The 24,950-nt window shown below is 35.2% G+C and overlaps 1 protein-coding gene across 1 annotated transcript in view; it reads right to left on the bottom strand.

Moving 5' to 3' along the window:
* The window catches only part of LOC114327435 (regulatory-associated protein of mTOR), a 178,324-nt gene that overhangs the window by 106,316 nt on the left and 47,058 nt on the right, over positions 1-24,950 (bottom strand). The window contains exons 6-10 of the mRNA XM_050646849.1: positions 24,078-24,178; positions 21,374-21,649; positions 16,285-16,526; positions 13,353-13,427; positions 5,760-6,017 (exon numbers count right to left, since the gene is read on the bottom strand). Coding sequence (XP_050502806.1) covers positions 5,760-6,017; positions 13,353-13,427; positions 16,285-16,526; positions 21,374-21,649; positions 24,078-24,178 — 952 coding nt within the window. The remainder of the gene's footprint in view (positions 1-5,759; positions 6,018-13,352; positions 13,428-16,284; positions 16,527-21,373; positions 21,650-24,077; positions 24,179-24,950) is intronic.

The raw sequence follows: 24,950 nt of genomic DNA, 5'->3' as shown, positions 1-24,950 counted from the left end.
GATTTTTTGAAAGTTCAACTGCGTTTATGTCGAAAACTATGCATCCTACGAAAAAACTTGTAAAAACATTTTTTGCTAATGACCCAAGAAATACAAAAAAATGTTTTGGTTTGCGAAAAATCCGGATCGACTGTTACCCAAAAAAATTCGTGTTCTACGGGTCAAAATACCTAAAGAAAACTTGGGTAAGTCCATCTGAATTAAGGAGGCCGTTGTACCCCTACTGGCGACAGGACTATATACATTAAACACAAAAAGTATCGCATAATTTCTCAAACAGAAAAAAAGTTCAAAAATAATTTTTAATTTTCAGCAGAATATTATACCTAATATTCGTCTATCGTCTCCTTCAGGTGTTTAAAAATCCATTATATTTCAATTGGAAGCGTGTTTTTGCCGAAAAAAAAACAGTAAACAAAACGTTGTTAAAAGAGAATATTTATTTTGGACATTTGTGTTCAAGAATTTGATCTGTGCACTATGTCTGCTTGATTTTTTCAATAAGAAGGTGCGTTCTTACAAAAAATGAGTAATTTAACCTCAGAACAAGCAGACCAAATTGTAGCTTTAATTGGAGATAGACGATCACCACAATATAACTCCGCCTGTGGTGACAAATGGGTGGATCGAGTAGCTCAGGAGACACCACTGCCGGTCCTAAGCCCGGATAAAGGAGGAAGGTTGGGCAGTGGGCTGACAACCCACTCCCGGAAAAAACGCACTGTTACGAAACCTGAACATTTGCCTCGGAATACAGGACGGAACTTTCGGAAACGACTCAAGCTACGAAACATGGACTATGCATTTGGAAACTGGAATGTGAGGACGCTACATAGACCAGGAGCTCAAACCGCACTTCTGCAAGAAATAAAAAGATATAAGCTCATGATTACTGCTCTTCAGGAGACAAGATGGCTGGGGAAAGGTGTCAGGGACACTAAAACGCACACAATTCTATATAGTGGGAAGGAACAAGGAAGCAAAGAATGTGGAGTCGCATTTGTGGTGGATAATGATTTTAAGTCAAAAATCATCGACTTCCAGGCAGCCAGTGAAAGGATATGCAAGTTGAGAATTTGCACCCACTTCTTCAACCTAACAATGATAAACATTCACTGTCCAACAAAAGATCAAGAGCAACATACAAAGGAAAGCTTTTACCAACACCTGGACTTAGTATATGATAATGCGCCAAAAAATGACATCAAGATTATAATGGGTGATATGAATGCTAAAATAGGCAAGGAACCGCAGTTCTATGGCACAATAGGAAAACACTATCTGCGCAATGAAACAAGCGAGAATGGGGAGTTTTTGATAAATTTTGCCACCAGTAAAAACATGGTTATAAGTTCCACATGCTTCCCACATAAAAACATACACAAAATGACATGGATTTCACCAGATGGAACCACAACCAATCAAATTGACCATGTGCTGATAGACAAAAGGGCAGCCAGTAGTATCTCCGATGTGAGAACACGACGAGGAGCATGCTGTGGATCAGACCATCTTTTAGTACAAACCAAATTTAGATGCAGAGTTAACAGGGAAAGAAACGAAAGACAACAAAGAACAAACAAACTCGACCTGGAAAAACTGAAGATTCAGGAATGTAAAGAGAAGTTCGAACAAGAAGTCGCAAATGAGTTAAGAACGCTAGAACTGCACTCCATAGAGGGCAAATGGACTAATATCAAAACAGCAGTACTGACAGCAGCAGCGTCCACCCTGGGAAACAAGAAAAAGGAGAGAAGAGCAGCATGTTTGATGACGAGTGCAGACAAGCAATAGAGGAAAGAAATGAAGCTCACAAAATGTACATAACAAGAAGAACACGGGAAAGACGAACATTATTTGAAGTCGCAAGACGGAAAGCAGACAAGACATGTAGAAATAAAAAGAGAGCCTATGAAAATGGACAAATAGAAAAAATGGAAGAAAATTTCAAAAACAACGAAATTAGAGGAGCTTACAAATACCTAAAAAAGATAAAAAGTGGGTATAAATCTCAAACAAGTCTATGTAAAGATGAAAGTGGGCAAATAATCAGTGACCAACAGAAAGTCACAGAAACCTGGAAGCATTATTTTCAGACACTACTTGGAACTCAAGTAGACATGGAAGATGAAATGGGTATGATCTACGTAGAAGAGAATGGAGTAGAAGCTCCAACCATAGAGGAAGTTTTCGAAGCCATTAAGGCCCAGAAAACAATAAAGCTCCAGGAGTTGACGAAGTACCAGCAGAACTATATAAGGTAGGTAGCGACCACCTAGTAAGTCACATCCACGCGCTCATCAAAGACGTATGGCAAGAAGAGAAAATACCCGATGACTGGAAGAACAGTATAGTATGCCCGATCTATAAAAAAGGAGACAAACTCCAGTGCAAAAACTACCGTGGAATCTCTCTACTATGTACAGCATATAAAGTCCTCACGTATATTATAAACCAGCGGCTCCAACCACTAGCAGAAAATATTATTGGAGAGTATCAGACGGGCTTCCGACGGGGAAGATCGACACTGGATCAAAATTTACAGTCAAACAGATCTTGAGCAAAGCATGGGAACACGATGTTGATGTTCACAACGTGTTTGTAGACTTCAAACAGGCATACGACTGAGTCAAAAGGAACAAACTATACTATATATTGGCTGAATTGGCAATACCACATAAGCTAATAAGACTCATTAAAGCCACAATGGATGAAACTCAGGCATGTGTACGAATACAAAACCACCGGACAGACTTTTTCAACATTTCGCAGAGACTAAAGCAGGGAGATGGGCTGGCCCCAACATTGTTTAACCTGGCACTGGAGTATGCGGTTAGGCAAATGCAAACTGGACGAATCTACTGACCAACCGAACGGTTCAACTGGCCGCTTATGCTGATGATATTAATATTATGAATAGAACATCAACAGGAGCACAGGAAACATATGCAGAGTTAAAAACACAAACAAAAATGCTAGGTCTGGAAATGAACACAGAAAAAACAAAAATAATGACTCAGACGAGAAGAAATATAGTCCCAGAAACCATTATACATGAAGATGACATTGAAACGGTTGAAAAGTTTGCATACCTGGGAGTAGAAATATATGCCGACGGATCAGAAGATGGAGAAATACGGAAGAGAATAACGCAGGCAAACACAGCTTATTTTGTCCTCTCCCATATATTTCGGTCTAAAAGTGTCCACCGAAATACAAAGATGAGAATCTATAAAACCTTAATTCGACCAATAACATGCTATGGCAGTGAAGCCTGGGCCCTGAAAGAAACATCCAAAAACAAACTCGACACATTCGAAAGGAAAGTACTTAGGAGAATACTAGGACCGGCGAGGGAAAACGGCATCTTCAGAAGTCGATACAGCAACGAGCTTTATCAACTTTATAAGAAAACGCCCCTGTCAGACTTTATTAGAATACAAAGATTGCAATGGGCCGGACATGTGATAAGAATGGGAGAGGATAGGCTACCAAAACGAGCACTGAATGCTAGAATGCAAGGAAAGAGACCGGTTGGGAAACCACGAAAGCGCTGGGAAGACACAATAAACAACGACACACAAGCCCTTTTAGGAGTCCGTGTATGGAGAAGAGCAGCCACAGACAGGCAAGGGTGGAGGCAAAAAATAAAGGAGGCCAAGGCTCAATTTGGGCTGTAGTGCCGTAGAAGAAGAAGAAGATCACCACAATATCTTGCTGATGTTATGGGAACCCATCTATCCAATGTTTCAAGTCTTTAAGAAGGTATAGAGAAAGTGGAGGATACACAACGAAACCAGTTCCAGCACTTTCCAGGTGAACGCTATTTACATCTGCAGACTTTGCGTACAAATCATCTTATAGCTAGACAACTGTGAAATGATCTTTCCACAGTTCGTAATGTTCGAATACGTGTTAATTTGGTTAGAAACAGATTAAGGAAATTTGGAATCAGAGCCAGAATGCCTGCTACTGCTCCACTGTTAACGAGAGCACACCGTGTAACACGTTTAAGGTTTGCACCAGAATATGTTGATTGGGATATTAACGACTGGGCTAATATTATTTTTACTGATGAGTCAAGATTTGCACTTTGTGGATCCCACAATGAAGAGTGTCTGTCGGTTTTTTTTTTCGGCAAAAATACGCTTCAACTTCAAATGTAACGGATTTGTAAACACCTAAAGGAGACGATAGACAAGAATTAGGTATACCATTCTGCTAAAAATTAAAACTTATTTTTAAACTATTTCCCGTTTCAATAATTATGCGATATTTTTGTGATTAGTGTATACAGAGTGAGTCTGTAATTTGGAATAAATTCAATATCTCAAACACTAATCGTTTTTTTGAAAAATGCTCAGACCCGTCGATTAGTATTTCAAATTGTCCTTTTTGACATAAAATAATAATGTATATACAGAGTGTCCCAATTTAGAGATATGACGTCTTCGTTGATTTTCTTAAATGGCAACACTGTCATTTTGATAGCTATTTTGATAGGGTGTATAAAGTTATACATAACTGCAAAATATCAAATTTTTATTCTCTACCATTTACAAGATAATAAAAAATAACAAAGTTATATCTGCAATTTGAAATAAATTCAATAATTCAAATACTAATTGTTTTTTTGAAAAATGCTCATGACTCAGACCCGTCGATTAGTATTTCAAATTGTAATTTTTGACATACAATAATAATGTATACAGGGTCTCCCAATTTAGAAATATGACGTCATCGTCGATTCTATTAAATGGCAACACTGTCATTTTAATAACTATTTTGATGATTTTGATAGGGTGTGTAAAGTTATACATAACTGCAAAATTCCATATTTTTATTCCCTACCATTTACAAGATAATAAAAAATAACAAAGTTATGAAAACAAGTAATCAAATAATAATTAAATTTAATTATTTCAATTAAGCAAATGCTCATAATGTTGCCCTTAATTATTGTCAAATAGTCAATGGGCAACATTATGAGCATTTGCTTAATTGAAATCATTAAATTCAATCATTATTTGATTACTTGTTTTTCATAACTTTGTTACTTTTTTATTATCTTGTAAATGGTAGGGAATAAAAATTTGAAATTTTGCAGTTATGTATAACTTTACACACGATTTTGTATGAACGAATAATAATTTTATATGTAATTACGTGGCTAAAGGTTCTAAACCAAGGCCAGAATCAAAACAAAAAAAAAAAACTTTACACGCCCTATCAAAATAGTTATTAAAATGACAGTGTTGCCATTTAAGAAAATCAACAACGACGTCCTATCTCTAAATTGGGACAAGTTGTATACATTATTATTTAATGTCGAAAATGGCAATTTGAAATACTAATCGACGGGCCTGAGCATTTTTCAAAAAAACAATTAGTATTTCAATTATTGAATTTATTCCAAATTACAGATATAACTTTGCTACTTTTTATTATGTTGTAAATGGTAGAGAATAAAAGTTTGATATTTTGCAGTTATGTATAATTTTACACACCCTATCAAAATAACTATCAAAATGACAGTGTTGTCATTTAAGAAAATAAACGATGACGTCATATCTCTAAATTGGGACACCCTGTATACATTATTATTGTATGTCTAAAAGGACAACTTGAAATACTAATCGACGGGTCTGAGCAATTTTCAAAAAAACAATTAGTATTTTGAGATATTGAATTTATTCCAAATTACAGACTCACTCAGTATGTAGAGTTTATCAGAAAAAAATATAAATTACAGCACTCACCTCAGATACTGGATCTTTTAACAAATTGTACAATTTTTCGTGAGCTATGTCTCTGACACCAGTCCATCTAGCCTTTTCGTAATGGTCCCATAATCGCCCTAAACAAATAGCCACCCATTGTCGTAACTGAGGTGAAGGATCGTTAAGTTGCTCTAAACAGACACTCACTAACGATCCTTGTAGAGCTGCTTCTTGACCATCATGGTAGTTGTTTACTATACACGCTAATACAAACGTGGCTTGCGTCCTCGATTCAGCCTGTAGAGAGAAACAAATTTTTTAAAACATCAAATAAATCTACGCTAAAGAAGTAAAATTGATGACATAAAGGTGTGTATTACGCAGCTGCTGCATTTTCGTGTTGCAAAGAAATTGAAAATGTTTATACATTTTTAATTCATTTACTCTTTTGTAGGAGTATTAAGGAATTCTTCTTGTTGGAACTTTTACCACGCTGAGCAGATGAGTTGTGAATTATTTAAAATTCTCTCATCTTAATTTCCTCGGCATCCTGTTTGATTTATAAATTTTGAAAATCTCAGGAGGTGTAACCAAAGAAAGTATTCCACCTGTTGTCAATCTGGTGGTACAGGTGGTGCTTCGATTGATAACTTACTTTGTTTTTCGGTAGACTGCTCTAGTTCATCCGTGATATTTCTTTCTTTGCAATTCGGAAAGGCCCAAAGTATGATACGTGGAGAAATCGGAGAGAAGAGGATATGGGACTACTGACGAGGGGGGAAAGACCTCCGAAACCGGTATAGACTTTTCCTGCACTCTCCGACTTAACCAGAGTATTATGCAGCTGCTGCATTTTCGTGTTGCAAAGATATTGAAAATGTTTATACATTTTTAATTCATTTACTCCTTTGTAGGAGTATTAAGGAATCCTTCTTGTTGGAACTTTTACCACGCTGAGCAGATGAGTTGTGAATTATTTAGAATTCTCTCATCTTAATTTCCTCGGCATCCTGTTTGATTTATAAATTTTGAAAATCTCAGGAGGTGTAACCAAAGAAAGTATTCCACCTGTTGTCAATCTGGTGGTACAGGTGGTGCTTCGATTGATAACTTACTTTGTTTTTCGGTAGACTGCTCTAGTTCATCCGTGATATTTCTTTCTTTGCAATTCGGAAAGGCCCAAAGTATGATACGTGGAGAAATCGGAGAGAACAGGATATGGGACTACTGACGAGGGGGAAAGACCTCCGAAACCGGTATAGACTTTTCCTGCACTCTCCGATTTAACCAGAGTATTATGCAGCTGCTGCATTTTCGTGTTGCAAAGATATTGAAAATGTTTATACATTTTTAATTCATTTACTCCTTTGTAGGAGTATTAAGGAATCATTCTTGTTGGAACTTTTACCACGCTGAGCAGATGAGTTGTGAATTATTTAGAATTCTCTCATCTTAATTTCCTCGGCATCCTGTTTGATTTATAAATTTTGAAAATCTCAGGAGGTGTAACCAAAGAAAGTATTCCACCTGTTGTCAATCTGGTGGTACAGGTGGTGCTTCGATTGATAACTTACTTTGTTTTTCGGTAGACTGCTCTAGTTCATCCGTGATATTTCTTTCTTTGCAATTCGGAAAGGCCCAAAGTATGATACGTGGAGAAATCGGAGAGAACAGGATATGGGACTACTGACGAGGGGGAAAGACCTCCGAAACCGGTATAGACTTTTCCTGCACTCTCCGATTTAACCAGAGTATTATGCAGCTTCTGCATTTTCGTGTTGCAAAGATATTGAAAATGTTTATACATTTTTAATTCATTTACTCCTTTGTAGGAGTATTAAGGAATCCTTCTTGTTGGAACTTTTACCACGCTGAGCAGATGAGTTGTGAATTATTTAGAATTCTCTCATCTTAATTTCCTCGGCATCCTGTTTGATTTATAAATTTTGAAAATCTCAGGAGGTGTAACCAAAGAAAGTATTCCACCTGTTGTCAATCTGGTGGTATGGGAACGATATTTATTGTCGTTTTCTGTGCTACTTCGATTGATAACTTAATATTTTTTTTTTAATTCTGTTTAAATAGGCAGCTTGGTTTCGTTTCGAATCAGAGGTGTTCTTGTAGCCCCACTGAAGACGTCTGAAGAGTTAGAAACGAACGTATTTGGAATCACGTCTGGACCGAATTGTAACATAAGCTGTTTTTAACAATTGCAAAGGTTTGTAATTGTTTGGTACGGTCGGCTGTCGGTACTTCAAAGGAATTCATTATTTGTGCGGTGGAGAAACTGGTTTTATTGTCTGCCATAGTAGAAAGGAATAGTTTGTTTTCGGGGAGTGATTAGTAGACTTAATTGTTTTTTGCAATTAATTGCATTTTACAAAATGAAACCAGAAATATGGAATGCAAGTCATAAGCTATACAACAATAAATTTCTCCTTTTTTTTTTGAAATTTGACATCCAAAATCTATGATGTCTTCTTATTTTTATATTTTCGTTTTATATTAACACAAACATGATTATAAAACCACTCGCACATAAACTTCTCTTCTCGGAGCCATTTTGTACAGAGTTGTACTTGCACCATTTGCCTCGCACCATTTGCCTCGCACCATTTGCCTCTCACCATTTGCCTCGCACCATTTACCTCGCACTATTTGCCTCGCACCGTTTGCCGCGCACCAGTTGCCTCGCACCAGTTGCCTCGCACCATTCGCCTCGCACCATTTGCCTCTCACCATTTGCCTCGCACCATTCGCCTCGCACCATTTGCCTCGCACCATTTGCCTCTCACCATTTGCCTCGCACCATTTGCCTCGCACCATTTGACTCGCACCATTTGCCTCGCACCATTTGCCTCGCACCATTTGCCGCGCACCAGTTGCCTCGCACCATTCGCCTCGCACCATTTGCCTCGCACCATTTGCCTCTCACCATTTGCCTCGCACCATTTGCCTTTCACCATTTACCTCGCACCATTTGCCTCGCACCATTTACCTCGCACCATTTGCCTCGCACCAGTTGCCTCGCACCATTTACCTCGCACCAGTTGCCTCGCACCATTTGCCTCGCACCATTTGCCTCGCACTATTTGCCTCGCACCATTTGCCTCGCACCATTCGCCCCGCACCATTCGCCTCGCACCATTTGCCTCGCACCATTCGCCCCGCACCATTCGCCTCGCACCATTTGCCTCGCACCATTTGCCTCGCACCATTTGCCTCGCACCAGTTGCCTCGCACCATTTGCCTCGCACCATAATCTAAAGGTACTATATATTATAAACTAACTTTAAATTTCTATAATGGTAATATACTTTGGATGAATACATAAGACAAGTCATGTAAGACTGTATTTCAATCAGAGAAATAGAGACTTTTTCATTGTGTCGTTATATAAAGTGACTAATTGCGCGAATTAGTGAGAAAAACTATTATTTAGTAGATAGCAAAAGCTCATATTATTTATTTAGCGTATATTTACAGTAATCCTTTTTTTTTATGTAAATATTTTATGGGTCCGCGGTAGCAGACACAGATTTAGTAGTAGGATTTAAATTTTTAGCCCAGAAACATTTTAGGACCAATTATTTTTGGCCCAGAAACAGATTGAGTATTAGGATTAATTATTTTTGGTCCAGAAACAGTAGAATTCATTATTTTTGGCCCAAACACAGATTTAGTATTAGGATTAATTAAATTTTTGTCCCAGAAACAGATTTAGTAGTAGGATTTAAATTTTTAGCCCAGAAACATTAGGATTAATTATTTTTGGCCCAGAAACAGATTTAGTATTAGGATTAATTATTTTTGCCCAGAAACAGATTTAGTATTAGGATTTAATTTTTTTTTGTAGGTTTAGGAGATTAACATATTTTCAATACTTGCAAAGTGTACTCTTTCTGAACAAAAAAATAGTTGGTCACCTTAAAAAACAATGACTTCGACTTTGCTAAGTAACAAGACATTTACACAACAAACACACACACTACACATTACACTCATATGCAGTGCTGTTTTTGTGACGGTACGCGCCGGTACGCCGTACCGGCACCTCTTGGGACAAAAAATAAAAAAATCAACAAAATTATAGACAAATTCCTGAATTTTTCCCTTGCTCCCAAATAGCTTTAAACCGCCATTATTAAGGATAAATTTAAAAAGTTTTCCCGGGGTGGACCCCCCTTATGAACAATCCCCAGACCCCCAGGAACATTGCGTACCGGAACCTAAGCGTATTGGAACCTTCTATTGTTACAAAAACAGCACTGCTCATATGTATACCTTGGAAAAGTCGTCAACTCGAAATAGGATTAAACAACCGAAATACGGTCTAGAATTGAAAAGGCCAGAGCAACATTTATGACAACATGAGAAATATATTCATCAAATTCGATATATCTATCCCACTAAAAATACGGCTGCTAAAATGATATCTTTCCGGTCTTGCTGTATGGAGCAGAGGCCTGGACAATAACGGAAACATTGATGAACAAGCTGGAGGAATTCGAAATGTGGGTGTACCGACCTATCCTCAAAATATCCTGGACGACTCACACTACCAACGTAGAGGTATTGCGCCGAGGGGAAAACAAAAATAAGAAATCTCTTTCACAATTAAGAAACGGAAACCTGAATACCTCGATCATATTATGAGACATGATAAATATCGTATACTGCCACTGACAATACAGAGTAAAATAGAGAGCAAACGTGGACCCAGAAGAAGAAGACACTCATGGCTTCAAAACTTACGCCAATGGTTTGGACTAACGTGCCAATGTCCGCAACGGACGAGGCACATGAATAAGAAGAAGAATAATTTAAAATGAAGTATACTTCTTCTTCTCACGGTGCTTATTCGTTCCGGATGTTGGCGATCAGCATGGCTATCCTAACTTTGCTTGCTGCTATTCGGAATAGTCTGTTTGTCGATGTATTGAACCAGTTTCTCAGATTATGAAGCCAAGATATTCTTCTTTTCCCTGGTCCTCAATATTCATTCCTCATAACATGTCCAAGATATTCTACTTTGCGCTCTTTGATAATAATGTGTGTTAATAATCTCGCATTCCTTGCCCACTGCTCATTCTACGTAAGACCTCAACATTAGTCACACGACCCATCCACGAAATTCTTAAAATGCGACTGTAATACCACATCTCGAATGCCTTGAGTTTTCTTAAAGAAGCTTCGGAAAGAGTCCAGGCTTCTACTCCGTATAATAATCTAGAAAATACATAGGATCTGATAATAGACACTTTGTTACCAAGTGGTAAATGTGACTTCTGAAACGAGACTTCATCATTACGAACGCTGATCTCGCTTTTCCTATGCGTTGTTTTATTTCACTAGGGTGGTCCCATTGACTGTTTATGTAGGCACCAAGGTATGTGTAGCTGTTCACTCTGTTAATTGTTTGTTGGTTAACCAAAAGCCGTATATGTAATATATTTCGCTTTTACTGACTACCATTACTTTCTTTTTTTCGTATTGAAATTAAGTCCACGTTCACTACTTATGTGAGCGACATTATTCTTTGCAAATCATCTAGGCTATCTGCAAAAACTACTGTGTCGTCGGCATATCTAATGTTTAGATCTATCTAATCCAGTTTCCTCCAAGCTGGTTATGAGTATGAGCTTATCATGTTGTACTCTATCAAATGCCTTTTTGTAGTCGATAAAACAAATATATAGGTACGTCATAGTTGACATATCTGCACCTCTGCATAAGCAGTTGGACAGTCAATAGAGCCTCTCGGGTGCCTAAGGGCAAGGCATTGCGGAATCCAATCTTTGTCCATGATACTTGTTCTTCGCATTTTTTATATATTCTGCTGTAACTATATCACTTTTAAAAATGTTTTAAGTAAGTGGCTCATTAGGCTAATTATTATTCTGCCTCGCATGTTGAAATGAGAAATGAAATGAAAATGTGAAATTTTCCGAGGAAAAACTTCCCCTGTTGAAAAAAACATTCAATATGAAAAAAGTTATTGCAGTGACGCTGTTTTTCAATTGACTTACGTATTTTACATTTATTAAAAATACTAATTTTATACTCGATCTTCATTCTGAGAATTACCATAATTCTTTTTTGGTCATTTAGATAGGCACTTACTTGTATTTCAAATAATTGCAAATTTCTTTAGTTTGAAATAAATCTTTTTGAGCAGGTAAAGAATTACGAATTGCCGTCGGTAAATACAATATTAAATAATAAACTATTTCCAAATGAATGAACGTTTAGTATCTATTAAACTATTAATGAGAATTTACCCTAGGCAGGTAAAGAAAGGATTAAAAACTGTCGTCTGTAAATACAAAGTACGATTGAGAGCGAGCTGTGCCGAGCTTAAGTTGCAATACGTGGCATCAATGCTGTGTCGTTCAGAGAACTAAATTTAATAATAAAATATATGTACGTGCTGCCATCTATTCAAAGAATTGTTAAACGTTAGTTTACAAATTCGCCACCTATTTTGACTATAGCGTGCTAATACCCCCTTAATATGGTTTCTATCTTTTGAGTTATTTTGCCGGTTATTAGCGCGCTCATCACCGTATTCGCGATGTTAAGTCACAACGACGACCTCTCGTGGATTTCCGCTGAACTAGCTTTGAGGATGTTTTCAATGTCAAACGCTGAGCGCACATGTATTTGAAACAAGTAGGTAATATTCATTATTTATTTTTGTATGTTTTTAATTAATTTTGGGCAACACAAAATGATTAACGTGGAATCTTCACCTTTCAATCAAAGTTGGCGTCGATGTTTTATATAATATTTGTAAAAAAAAACGTGTAAAAATAAATAATGAATATTACCTACCTACTTGTGTCAAATGCATGTGTGCTCAGCGTTTGACATTAAAAACACCCTCTAAGCTAGTTCAGCTGAAATCCACGAGAGGTCGTCATTGTGACTTAATATCGCGAATAAACTATACCTCGTTTTTTCGTTTTTTAAATAGGAGGACTAATTCAAATTTACCGCGTCGTAATGCTTGTTTGTGATTGGACCAACCGCAGGCAAGTTTACTCCACTAATGTCTGGTAGCCCAGCTTAGCCCAGCTCAGCTTATAGATAGTCTCACGTGGCAAGCTGAAAATTGATCTAAAACTCAATGGTGCAACGCGTATATTTGGTAAGCTGCGCTTAAGGGAAGTCTTAAGCTTAAGATCTGTTGGTGCAACCAGGCATAAATCATGAAATTTTGACATTATTGACATTTACGAACTTTTTACACTATTGGCATTTAAAACGCATATGTTAATTAAGTTATACCGACGATTTTCGTGTTTTCTGCGTTATTCCTTTAATTTTTAGATCTTTGGTGTGCATTTATATAAAAACAAACAGTTATTTTTAGAACTCTTTAGCAACGTATTAGTTTATTATAATATTTATGGATTACCGTCGAAGACAGTCATGATCAACCAAAAAAGAAGATGAATCTGGTGATTTTTCTAGTGACATTATTGAGTGTGAATATGTCTTTTGAGTTTACTCCTCCTATTTAAAAAACGAAGTATAGACTTTAAAAACGTCAGGTTAAGATGTCAAATTTTCTCTACATTCTCTTCATGCAAAAAACAATAATTTACTGAACAGCTTATATGTACTTACCGATATTGATGTATCTTGCAATACTGATAAAAAGTATTTATGACCATTATCTCTAACAAGATCTGATTGACATGTCTACAAAATATACATTTTTTATTATTACAGGAAGTTTAACAAACAATATTTTATAAAAAAAAGTATAATATAACCATAACAGTAAAATGAATTACACATATTTTACTGAGAATAACTGAGACTCTTCGCGTCAACTCCCACCAAAACGTCATGTCAGTGAAGCACGCCTTCATAGACGGTATAAATGGAACGTCCCCAGTCCCAAGCAATAGTACTGCTGTAAACAGTATACAACTATAGCGATATGGAGACTCAGGAGATCGAGACCCGGAAGACCTGATGAAGACTTGAAAGAGGAAGTCGAAAGCTGGGTGTACTCAAATCATAAGAGTACGGGACTTCATTTCATCTGTCAATTCGAATCCTTTACCATAAAGACTTGTGATATTCCAAGTACCTATTAATATTGTTTCCTTTCCATTATTTTCGTTGTTCTTTTCCATTTGCGTTGTCGTTTTTACAAGTAGCTTTGTAGTTTTTGGTGCCTGTGTTATAAGTTTTTTGAATTATCTGCTCCTCTTTCTGCTGTTCTTATTGCTTTTGGTATGTGCTGTATTTCGTTTCCTGGGGATCTTTCACTCGTTTTTTCCCTTTTGTTTTTTGTTCCTCTGCTCCATTGTCAGATTGAATATTTCCATTGTTATGATTTTTATATGTAAAATTTTACATATCTACGTTCACTAGTTACCGCAGATAACAATGTCAGCGAAGAAGTTAAGAGAAGAATACATATTGCTAATAAAACATATAATGGACTCATTAAACATCTAAGATCTAACAACATCAGGAGAAAAACCAAATGCAAAATATACAAAACCCTGATAAAACCGGTCCATATATATGGATCAGAGACATGGACATTGTCGAAAAGCGATGAGAACTTATTAGGTACGTTTGAACGAAAAATCCTTAGACACATATATAAGGGGGTGAAAGAAAATGACGTATGGCACAGAAGATATAATTTTGAACTATACGCAGCATACAACGAACCCGACGTCATACCATCCATAAAGATCGGACGTCTGTGCTGGATGGGCCATGTTGAACGAATGTTGGAGACCGAAACACCAAAACATATAATGAAGCAAACACCAGTAGGGAGAAGGTCAAAGGGAAGACCCAAACTTAGATACATGGAACAAGTGGAACAAGATCTGAGAACACTTGAGATTACCCACTGGAAGAACAAAGCAAGGAACAGAACAGAATGGCGGAAAATCGTAGAACAAACCAGGACCCAAAAAGGGTTGTCGAGCTACTGATGATGATGATCATTATTTTTATAGCCCAACTGCTCCGAGTTATCTCCATCTAATTTCAGGTGGTGGATTAGAAATTTCCTTTGCTGTTGTAATTCTTTTGAGTAATCTTCCGTAATGTATATTTTGCTACCCTTGAGTCTACGTGTTTGGCTTCGTATCTCTATTTTGTTCGACACATGTTTAAGTTCTATTTTTATAGGCCTGGTTTTATTATTTTGGTGTCCTACTCCATGAATATCTCGTATCTCCTCGTTTTCGTCTATTGAAATGTTCATTTTATTATTTATTTCTTTGACTTTATTTTTTAGGATTGCTCTATTTTCATTTGCTGTTTCATCTACATCTACACCATGTATCACAATATTTTTCTTTCTTATTTCTTTTTCTAGAGCCTCGATTCTTCTTTCTTGCAATTTCATCTCCTCTTTGATTTCCAGGTTTTCCTTTTTAATCAGCTCATTTTCTAATTTTAGCATATTTAGAACGATTGATATAGCATCTATTTTATTTTCTACACCTATCTCTCTCTCTCTCTTCCATTTTATTAAGTTTTTCCATTATTTTGAAGTTATACTTCTTTAGGCGCGATTGAGAGTAGAATTTCATAATACTGCGCGCATGCGCACAAAGACAGCATGGCGTTTAGTTGCTGAATCTTTCAAGTTATGTATAAATATATCAGTGCAAGAAAAGGTGTGAAAAGAATATATTAGTGTTTTTAGTAAATGTATTTATTATAATTTTTGTGTCTTTGGATTTGTCTTCCTCAGGAGTAAGATGAGTATTATTAAAACATTTTATTGTATATTTATTATAAATACTTCACCTTGTCTGTTTGTTACCGTGAACTGTCATTAGGTACCTACGTCCGAACCGATACAGACACAGTCTTCGTAGCGTATTTGGTATAGCATTCGGCCAGAGATCGAGAGGTCTTGAGTTCGAGTCCGGAGCAATCCAATATTTTTTATTTATTTTTTTGAAAGCGTTAAGAACAAGCGTTTGGTGTTTAAAAAAATTAAAACAAACTGTTCAAACTAGGTATATTTATTTTTAAGAAATCATGTAATAGAAGTATAACTTCTTACGTGCGTACAAAGTACACACACACACATTCTTTTTTTTCCATGACTATGTATTTGCTTTTACCTTTCCCTATACGACCACTCAACGATAAAGGTTTATCCCAAGTCTACCCGTCGGAGGAACCGCCCTTCTTTGAGTGGTTAAATGCAGTTTGTTTAGATTTTAAATCAAATGCCACAATTTAACTAAAAAATGATTTTATTAACGTTTCGACGTCCACATCGGATGTCGTTGTCAAAATACAAAATATTAATAAAATAATTAAAATTAAATTAAAAATAAAAAAACGTTAATAAAATAATTCTTTGGTTAAATTGTGGCTTATTTCCCATTTAGAATAGTTGTATACCTTTTGTAAAGGATTTTTCAATTAAAATTTTTTGTGATTGATGTTATACAGCAAGTACAGGAAAATTCTTTTATTGTAGATTTTACAAATAATTATATTTCAATTGGTTTTACACATACTATTAAGTAACACAGAATCATAAAAACAAAATACTTACATTATCAACAGCCAGTATTTTAGCCCAAATGAAGACCAATAGGGTCCTTAATTCTTTAGCACAGCTTTGCAGTAATTTCAAAACGTATGGAAATATTCCAACTGAGAGCGCTAAATTGACAGCCCACGGTCCCAAATCTAGAAACTTTCCTAACAATTCAAGAGCTCTCATTCGATGGACTTGGCTCAATAGAACTTGTAACACTATCGGCAGTTGTTCAGGTGGATTTCTTTCTTCAGAACCTAAACGAAGACACAATTTCATATTGTTATATTTCGGTAAATATGTACAAATTCTTTCAATTTATTTAACTAATATGTATTATGTTAATTTAGAGGTACATCTACGAACAATTAAAACGACCGAAAACATCCAAACTACCAGAACAACACAATAAAAGTAAAAGTAGAAAATGAAATAACTAACCCAATTGAAGCTGGCAATGTAAAACAGGAGGGTTCCCTGAGTCCTTTATTGTTCAACCTGATCATGGATGAAATAATAAAAAAAGTGAGAACTAAAAAAGGATACCAAATGGGAGAAAAACAACTTAAAATAATCTGCTACGCAGACGATGCAATACTAACCTCTCAAAGTGAAGATTATTTACAACGTATGCTACACCAATTTAATATAACCGCCAGAAAATTTAACGTGTTAATTTTACCAAAAAAGACAAAATGCATGGTTATAACAACAAATTCAGTAAGACGTAAATTGGAGCTGGAAGGTCAGATAGTAGAACAAGTGATGGAGTTTAAATATCTAGGCATCTATCTAGCTACGAAAAGCTCGAAACAGAAGTGGAAGATCAAGTGAATAGAGCAAACAGAGTCGCAGGTTGCTTGGATGACACAATATGGAGAAATTCAGACCAATAATGACATACGCGGCAGAAACCGTACCTGACACAGAGAGGCCAAAAAGACAGATAAGACACTATGGGGCACAGCTAGAAGTACAGATAAAAGACGGAAATGCAAGGTGGAGAAGATTGATAACTGGGTAAGAAACAGAAGAGTGGAATGGAATGACCACATAAGCCGAATGATAACAAATAGAGTAGTAAGGACGGCGAGAGACGGTTCCCCAATATGGAAACGATCAGTGGGAAGACCACGAAAACGATGAAACTTACTGGATGCACATTGAAAAAACAGACAGTCACGTTTATACAAAAAGAAGAAGGATATTATGTTAATCATGGTTAGAAAGACTACGCTTATTAGCAATAGGTTTGCAACTGTCAGCATCTGCAAGACGCATGCGTGCTTCATTCTTAGCGTTTACGAAATAACAAGAATCTGAAATTTGAAGTTGTGGATTAGTTGGCGACATGCGACAGTCAAAAGAATTTGCAGATTTTCTGCTTATTTTGATTAGAGACTTGCGCAGTTCAAATTGGTCGAATCAAATACCCTAATCATATTTTGAAGTTGAAAGTTATATGATTGTTGGAATTTTTGAACATAAATAAATAAACAGTACAACATGGACGTAAGTACATGCCAATTTAAAATGTATATTCTTTTGATATTAACATAATAAAACCACATTCGTACACGTACACACGTCCAGCATTTTTGATTTTTGTTATTAAGAGCAAACAGTAGCGATCAACAGGTAGCAACAAACGCGGTCCAAGATTGCGAAAGTTCTGCGAACTTTCAAAAGTGAGGCAACAGTGCGTCAGTAATTCGACACTGACAGTGACGTTTATACTATCAAAAACAATAATTTTTTAACACATAGGCGCGAAATGTTGCCAAGTCAGTGACGTTCGATTTCTTGTTATAAAAAAATCGATTTTTAGTAGTTCCAATGTGACACAAAATTTAGGCACGGGATAAAAACGTTTATTTGAATAAAGTGTATTTTTTTGTCTTGCTTAATTGCGGTACAGGCTCCTTTTTTCAATATTTTATTTAGTTAAGTATAGAGTAATTTCCACATACTAATATTTCTGAAATTGGGCTCTGTACCGCCATTCTTTATTACATTACGAATATGTGTGCCAAATATCTCGACAAAATATTCAAAATTAGAGCCGCAATCTTGGAAGGCGTTTGTTGCTACCTGTTGATCGCTACTGTTTGCTCTTAACAATTTTCTTGTGGATTATTCAAACAAGCTATAAAACTAACAAGCTTGTAAATGTGAGATATTAAATTTGTATTTTTTTTTAGATATTCAAGCAGAAAGAACTTAGTTCTTCAAGTGATAAATAATTGGAAATATGTAATGTTGAATTGTCGCATTAAGCACAAAAGTGAAAATTATTTAACCTTAATAAAAATTTAAAATATATTAGTTTAGTAACCCTCGCTTAGGTGAGCGAACTTATAATAGCCGTTATATATTACGTCCTTAGTAGCGCTGGGACTACCAGTCCCATAACAATAAATCAGCTCGACATGTGTTATTTTTTGAATGGTTGTTTAAGGGGATGGGTACGTAGTTTCTGCTCCAATGCCATTCAAATGGGATTTATTTCTTTCGAATCCTGAGAAAACTAATAAGTATTTTTGAAAAATTTAAACGCAGAATGAAAGATTACGTTATTAGCGAGGGCCGAAAGTCCCTGAGAACTTTTATAATGTTTATTTTAATAAGTTACAAGGGTGAAAAACTAAAAGAAAATTTAGTGTTAATTTCAAATATGTCATTCAAAATAAACCTTTTATTTATTCTAAGGGACTTTCGGCCCCCGGTAATAATTTAGTCATTCATTCTGCATTTAAATTTTTTTAAAATATTTATTGGTTTTTTCAGGATTCGAAAAAAATGAACACAATGTCCGTGGTAACATTTTCCAAATCTATCTTTGTCATACAACGCACTCAGTCGAATAGAATATTGTCAGCATATTGCCAGTAAGACAGTGACAATTTTAAATATTTGACATGGCATCGGGAATATTTTGAGTTGTTGATTAAATAATATTGATAGTGTATTTTTGATAAATAATTGATTTAAGACGTGAACTGAATAAAAAGTTATTTATTGTTTATTATTTATGGAAGATCCAAGCAGAGAATTCACAAGGATAATATCCTTGTGTATTATCTGTTATTATTTATGGAAGATCCAAAGCAGAGAATACACCGGGATATATTCAGTGGTCCAATTATTTTGTTGTTAAAGATATTCAAAATTGTAAGCGTTTCATAGTAACAATATATTATTAAAAAATCACTTTATCACTTTTCTTCTTTTTTCGATTGATTATTAGTTTTTGTTGTACAGTAGATAAAGTATTACAATCACTGAATACATAGTTAGTGAAAAAATTATCATATTAATTAACTGATTAATAAAGGCAATTAATTATACAAGTAACTGCCATCCAAGAACATTCAAAAGCCATCTTTAAAGTTAATGATGACATTGTCAAGTAAAGTTTACATATCCATATAGGTCTGGATCCCGCGTATGAAAAAAAAGTTGATTAATAGCAAGCTGAAAATTTGTTAATAGCTTAAGTGTGTCTAGTCGGACAAACTTTGATATACGGAAACACTGGAACAGGGGAAGTTTTAATTGTGGAACAGGTTAAAAATTTGGAATGGTCAGACCACGAAAACGTCACATGTATTTTGTCCGCCAGAACTTCCAATTGATTTGTTACCCTTTCATTAAACTCTCATGCAAAAATCAGGCTGCTATTTATCACCAAATGGGCATTATAATGAGTGGAACATGTAGAAAATGTCGAATGACAGGAATTACGACAGGTGATAAATAGCAGTCTGATTTTTTCATGAGAGTTTAATGAAAGGGTAACAAATCAATTGGAAGTTTTGTCAGACAAAATACATGTGACGTTTTCGTGGTCTGACCGTTCCAAATTTTTAACCTGTTCCACCATTAAAACTACCCCTGTTCCAGGGTTCCCATATATCAAAGTTTGTCCGACTAGACACCCTTAAGCTATTAACAAATTTTCAGCTTGCTATTAATCAACTTTTTTTCATACGCGGGACCCAGACCTAATACTAGTGTGAATTTTACTACACGTAATTTGCCGTGTAAAGACAGAAAAAGTAATGATAGCCGTAAAATATTTGCGAATTATGTACCGAGGGCCTTAATACATTTGTAGTAATTTAGTTTGTCATAGTAAATAAAATATTATCGACAAAACTCTGATTTAAAAACAAATTTACTCGAATTGATTGATAGTTTTGAATCCATCATTAGTCGTAAAAATAGATTTGTAGTAATTTAGTTTGTCATAGTAAATAAAATATTATCAACAAAACTCTGACTTAAAAGCAAATTTAATCAAGTTGATTCATAGTTTTGAATACATCATCATTTTATGAGCATATTTTTGTACTATTAACCAGATACCTGCTGTATTCTTAAAAAATTTACAAAGCAATAAAACCAGCATTTTTGTGTAAAACTTAGACAACTAGTTACCAAAAGACCACTTAAAGATGTCCCAAATCTACAGTGCCGAATAGTTTTTATTTAAACAAAAAATTGTAAACAATGGGACTGCCCATCCAATGCGCGATCAACGAAGCGTTAAATACTTTCTATTTTTCAATATTATTAATGTTTCTATTAGGTTGAAAACTTTGCCTTTCAGTGGGCAGATGACGCTAGTCACCTACTCCATAAACGTGAGTTGCAATGCGTGGATAAGCTTTCGTAGTTTTGTCACTTCGGGCAGAAAGCAGCAAACCTACGCCTCTCTGATGATGACTCCAAATAGAGTCGAAAATCGTCGATTTAGAGTGCTGGTTTGCGCTCCCTGTTCTAAGTGAAAAATAAGAGAGTTTTGCCTTCGCATTGCAACTGAGTAAAAATGGAATTTTTATTTTATTTTTACTTTAGATTTTGTTTGATAATCTTTTTATATTATCAACTAACATTTGTCGAATACCATTCGGCTTCTGTCAATTGTGGTAGCAATTGGCAGACCAAATTATCCGTTCGCAGAGCATCAAAATTTGCAATTAGTTTCTTATAGTTTTCAATCACACCTGCGCAGTGTGGAATTGCCAACCGGTTGGAAACTTGGCTGTACGAATAAACCTAATTGGCTTTTAAAATAAAGTCATTAAATAACTCAACTTACCTAACTCAAGCCATACTTGAAAAGCTGTTAATTGTTCTTCAAAGAATGGTAAATGTTCAAACGGTTCTTCTTTATTAATTATGCCTGGTAATTGTCCCAAACTTAGATCTAGGGCTAGATCCCACGCATTCCACATAGGATGTTGAAACGTAGGTGGCAATGGGGGACTGCTAACAGGAGTACAATCGCAGGATCGCATGATTCTTTCGGCTAGCAGGAAATTTCGAAAAAGACTAGCTACAAGTAGGTCTTGACGAAAGAGTTTTTGAAATAAGTCTAAAAATAAAGAAAACATGACTAGAATTATATGTATAATAGCCCGATTAAAGAAGACAAAACTTGACGAAAACCTCAAAAACAAAATACAAGGAAGGGTGAAAATTTGGGAATAGGTAGTTGAAATTGTCTATTATTATATAAGAAAGTTTACAATTCTATATCCCTCCATTTTACAAAAAGGAGGAAATACCCCCTTCTCGGGGGTGAAAAAACATACATTCAAAATAAGTCCGGAATTGTATAAAATGACTAATTCTAGGCAACTTTTGTTCTATATAGTTATATACAGTGGGTGATCATATTATTAGAGCCACCTTTACTTTTGTTTAATAATGGTATGTAAGTTTTTTTCTTTATACGGTCCACTTTGCCTTTGAAACTTTAGAAATGGATGCTATGTTTCTGTTGGAGTGATTAGTATTGAATATTAAAGTTTTTATTTCTGCTATTTTCCTTGGTGAGATGTCTTTGGATTTCCCATGATGTTCTGGTACCACTAGTATAACGAACGCGCAATTTTTACTAAATTCACAAAATATAGTATAGTACTGTTAGAATATCACTAGAGAGCAATGGAAACTCACAAAGTTTATTATAACTCTTAACACCAAGAATACAAAATAATAGGCACACGAGTTGCAAGCTAGGCTGGGCAGCACTGACAAACAATGACATCTGAGTCACGCATTGCCACACATCCGTGTTGCCACTATTGTCAGACTATTTATTGCACTTTCATAAAGTGTAACAAGACAGCCAAATGGAAACAAATGCATTAATATATGATACAGCTCAATTATATACCCTTCCTCTAAAACATTGAATTTTACTAGGTGGCTCTAATAATATAATCACCCACTCCCACTGTATTCGCGGTGTGCAAGTACTTGGAAGGGAAACGAGAAACGACCGTGCGCGAGTCGCGGAGAAATATTGCAACTATCTTAATTGAAATTGTCAAATTGACGTATATTTCATACCTTCTGTCATTGACGCAGAAAAATTATATATTGCTCCACAATATTAATATGATATGCAATTATTATATAAAGGTAAATTTAATTAATTGTATTTTGCTTGCAGTACTGCATTTTAATAACTAATTTTATTTACTATATACAATTGTTTACGTTTGCTAAACATAACCTGCATCTTATTTTTTCTTCTTATTATTTTTTTGGACTATGGCCTTGACAATTATCCAGCAACCAGGACTAATATAATTGGCCAATATAATTAAAAGTGCGAATAAAAGTACAGAGCGTAGAAATAGAGGTCGCTTTGCCGAACTTGCACGGTCCCAATAGATGAATATGTACTGTTTATATGATCTATAAGTTTCATTGGTTCAAAGTGCACATTTTTGAAAATATTAGGTTTTAGAGTAATTTTTTTTTATTTTTCAAAAGAACTTAATGATTAGTAATACCAAAAATCTCAAAGATTAATACAATATACGTTTTGCTTTCCTGAATATTTTGGATTTTTTTGTTTTCCTGTTACGACAAAAATTGGCTATGCTATGGCTGTTCAAAATTTGCATACACTCGTGATTAGTGACTCGTTCAAGCCATTTTAACTACAGCCTTTCCAAAATGAAGCACTTTGAACCGATGAAACTTACAGATCATATAAAGTATACATAAGCAAAGTAATTTGTGAAGCGGTAACGATTAATTTTATTTGGGATGCTAATTAGGGGGTGATTTTCGCGATTCTTTTCACCAAAAAATAAAAGGAACCAACAATATTTTGAGAGTAACTCACTTACTTTTACCGTTAGAAGTTTTTTTTAACAAAAATAAACCATTTTTAAACACTTTAAAAAAGTTGTAATGAGTTTTCCCCGAAAAGTGCTCCATTTTTTTGGCTATTTCACGTTGAAATATTCGATTTGGAATTTGACGAAAAAGAACCTACTTTTCATTAGCTACAACTCTGCCTCTACTGGGTCTACAGATTTCAGCATACACCATTTTTTTTCACTTTTTTATAAGCTATATTTTTCCTAAGAATATTTTTTTTGATAAAATACTTACTTTTAGTTATTTGAGAAAAACCGTCCAAAAACTTGTTTTTTTTTTTGTTAAAAATGATCATATTCACTCGCAAATAACTCGAAAAGTATTGACTTAGTAAAAAAACTCTATAGAACAAAAGCTTAGAATTGGACATTTTATCCAATTTCGGACTATTTTGAATGTATATTTTTTTACCCCCGAAAAGGGGTATTTCGCCCTTTTTTGTAAAATGGAGGGGATATAGAATTGTAAACTTTTTCTTATATAATAATGGACAATTTCAACTACCTATTCCCAAATTTTGATCCTTCCTTTATATTTTTTTGAGGTCAGATTGTTCTTTGATCGGGCTATAAGACTTTTTGAGGATTTTTAGAGTAGATTAGTTTACTTGTAAATCTTACCTCTTGGTAAAGTATTCCAAGCAATAGTGTCGGTTATTGCAGTGAAAATCCAATTTAGTTCTCCTAACATAGTTCTGCGATCGGTAATTTGTCCGGGAATTCTGAAAAAATGACAAGGTATTTCTTATTTCAAAAAATCCAAGACGAAATTAAATTTCTGTACCTGGCTGTATAATATAAATCTAAATATAAATATTAGTAACACAAAAAATTACTAAAATCCTCTATAAAAGGTATATTTTATTAAAATCCCTAAAAATGGCTACAACACAGAACATTTTCAGAATAACAATTCCATAATCAGTGCTTATTACAGGTCAAAGTAAATGCTGAGCCACCAAGATATGTGGGTACAAACCCTTCAGATATTATATCTATAGTTTTAAATTGTTTAAACTTCATGCATCACAGGACTCTCCCCACGCGGGTTGCTGTGTCCAGATGATAGAACCTCAAATCACGAACTTCAACTAGCAACTGACACAGCAACCCGCGTGAGGAGAGTCCTGCGATGCATGAAATTAAATCTAGGAATATTTTAAACATCACACTTATTTTAATACTAAAATGTAAACAATTTAAAACTATATAATTAGTCCATTGAAATGTTACATTTAGGGTTGCATTTCTTAGAGGAGTCAATTTTATTTTTTTAATGTGTAGGAGGGTTCAGTAGAAGCTTAAGTTCAAGTTTTTGGGGTCGCCGCCCTTGTCCCCCGGCCGCCATCTTGGAAAAAGGGGTGCAAAGGGCTTTCGCGCCGTATCTCCTAAACTAGCAAACATACAAAAAATTTGATTACACATAAAATGTAGCAAATTAAATTTTATATCTATTACTTTTTATCGCCAAGTGACCAACAAAAAAGTTATAAA

Source organism: Diabrotica virgifera, chromosome 3 (genome assembly GCF_917563875.1).
Source record: "Diabrotica virgifera virgifera chromosome 3, PGI_DIABVI_V3a".
Classification (NCBI taxonomy): Eukaryota; Metazoa; Arthropoda; class Insecta; order Coleoptera; family Chrysomelidae; genus Diabrotica; species Diabrotica virgifera.
This window is presented reverse-complemented; position numbering and strand designations above follow the sequence as displayed.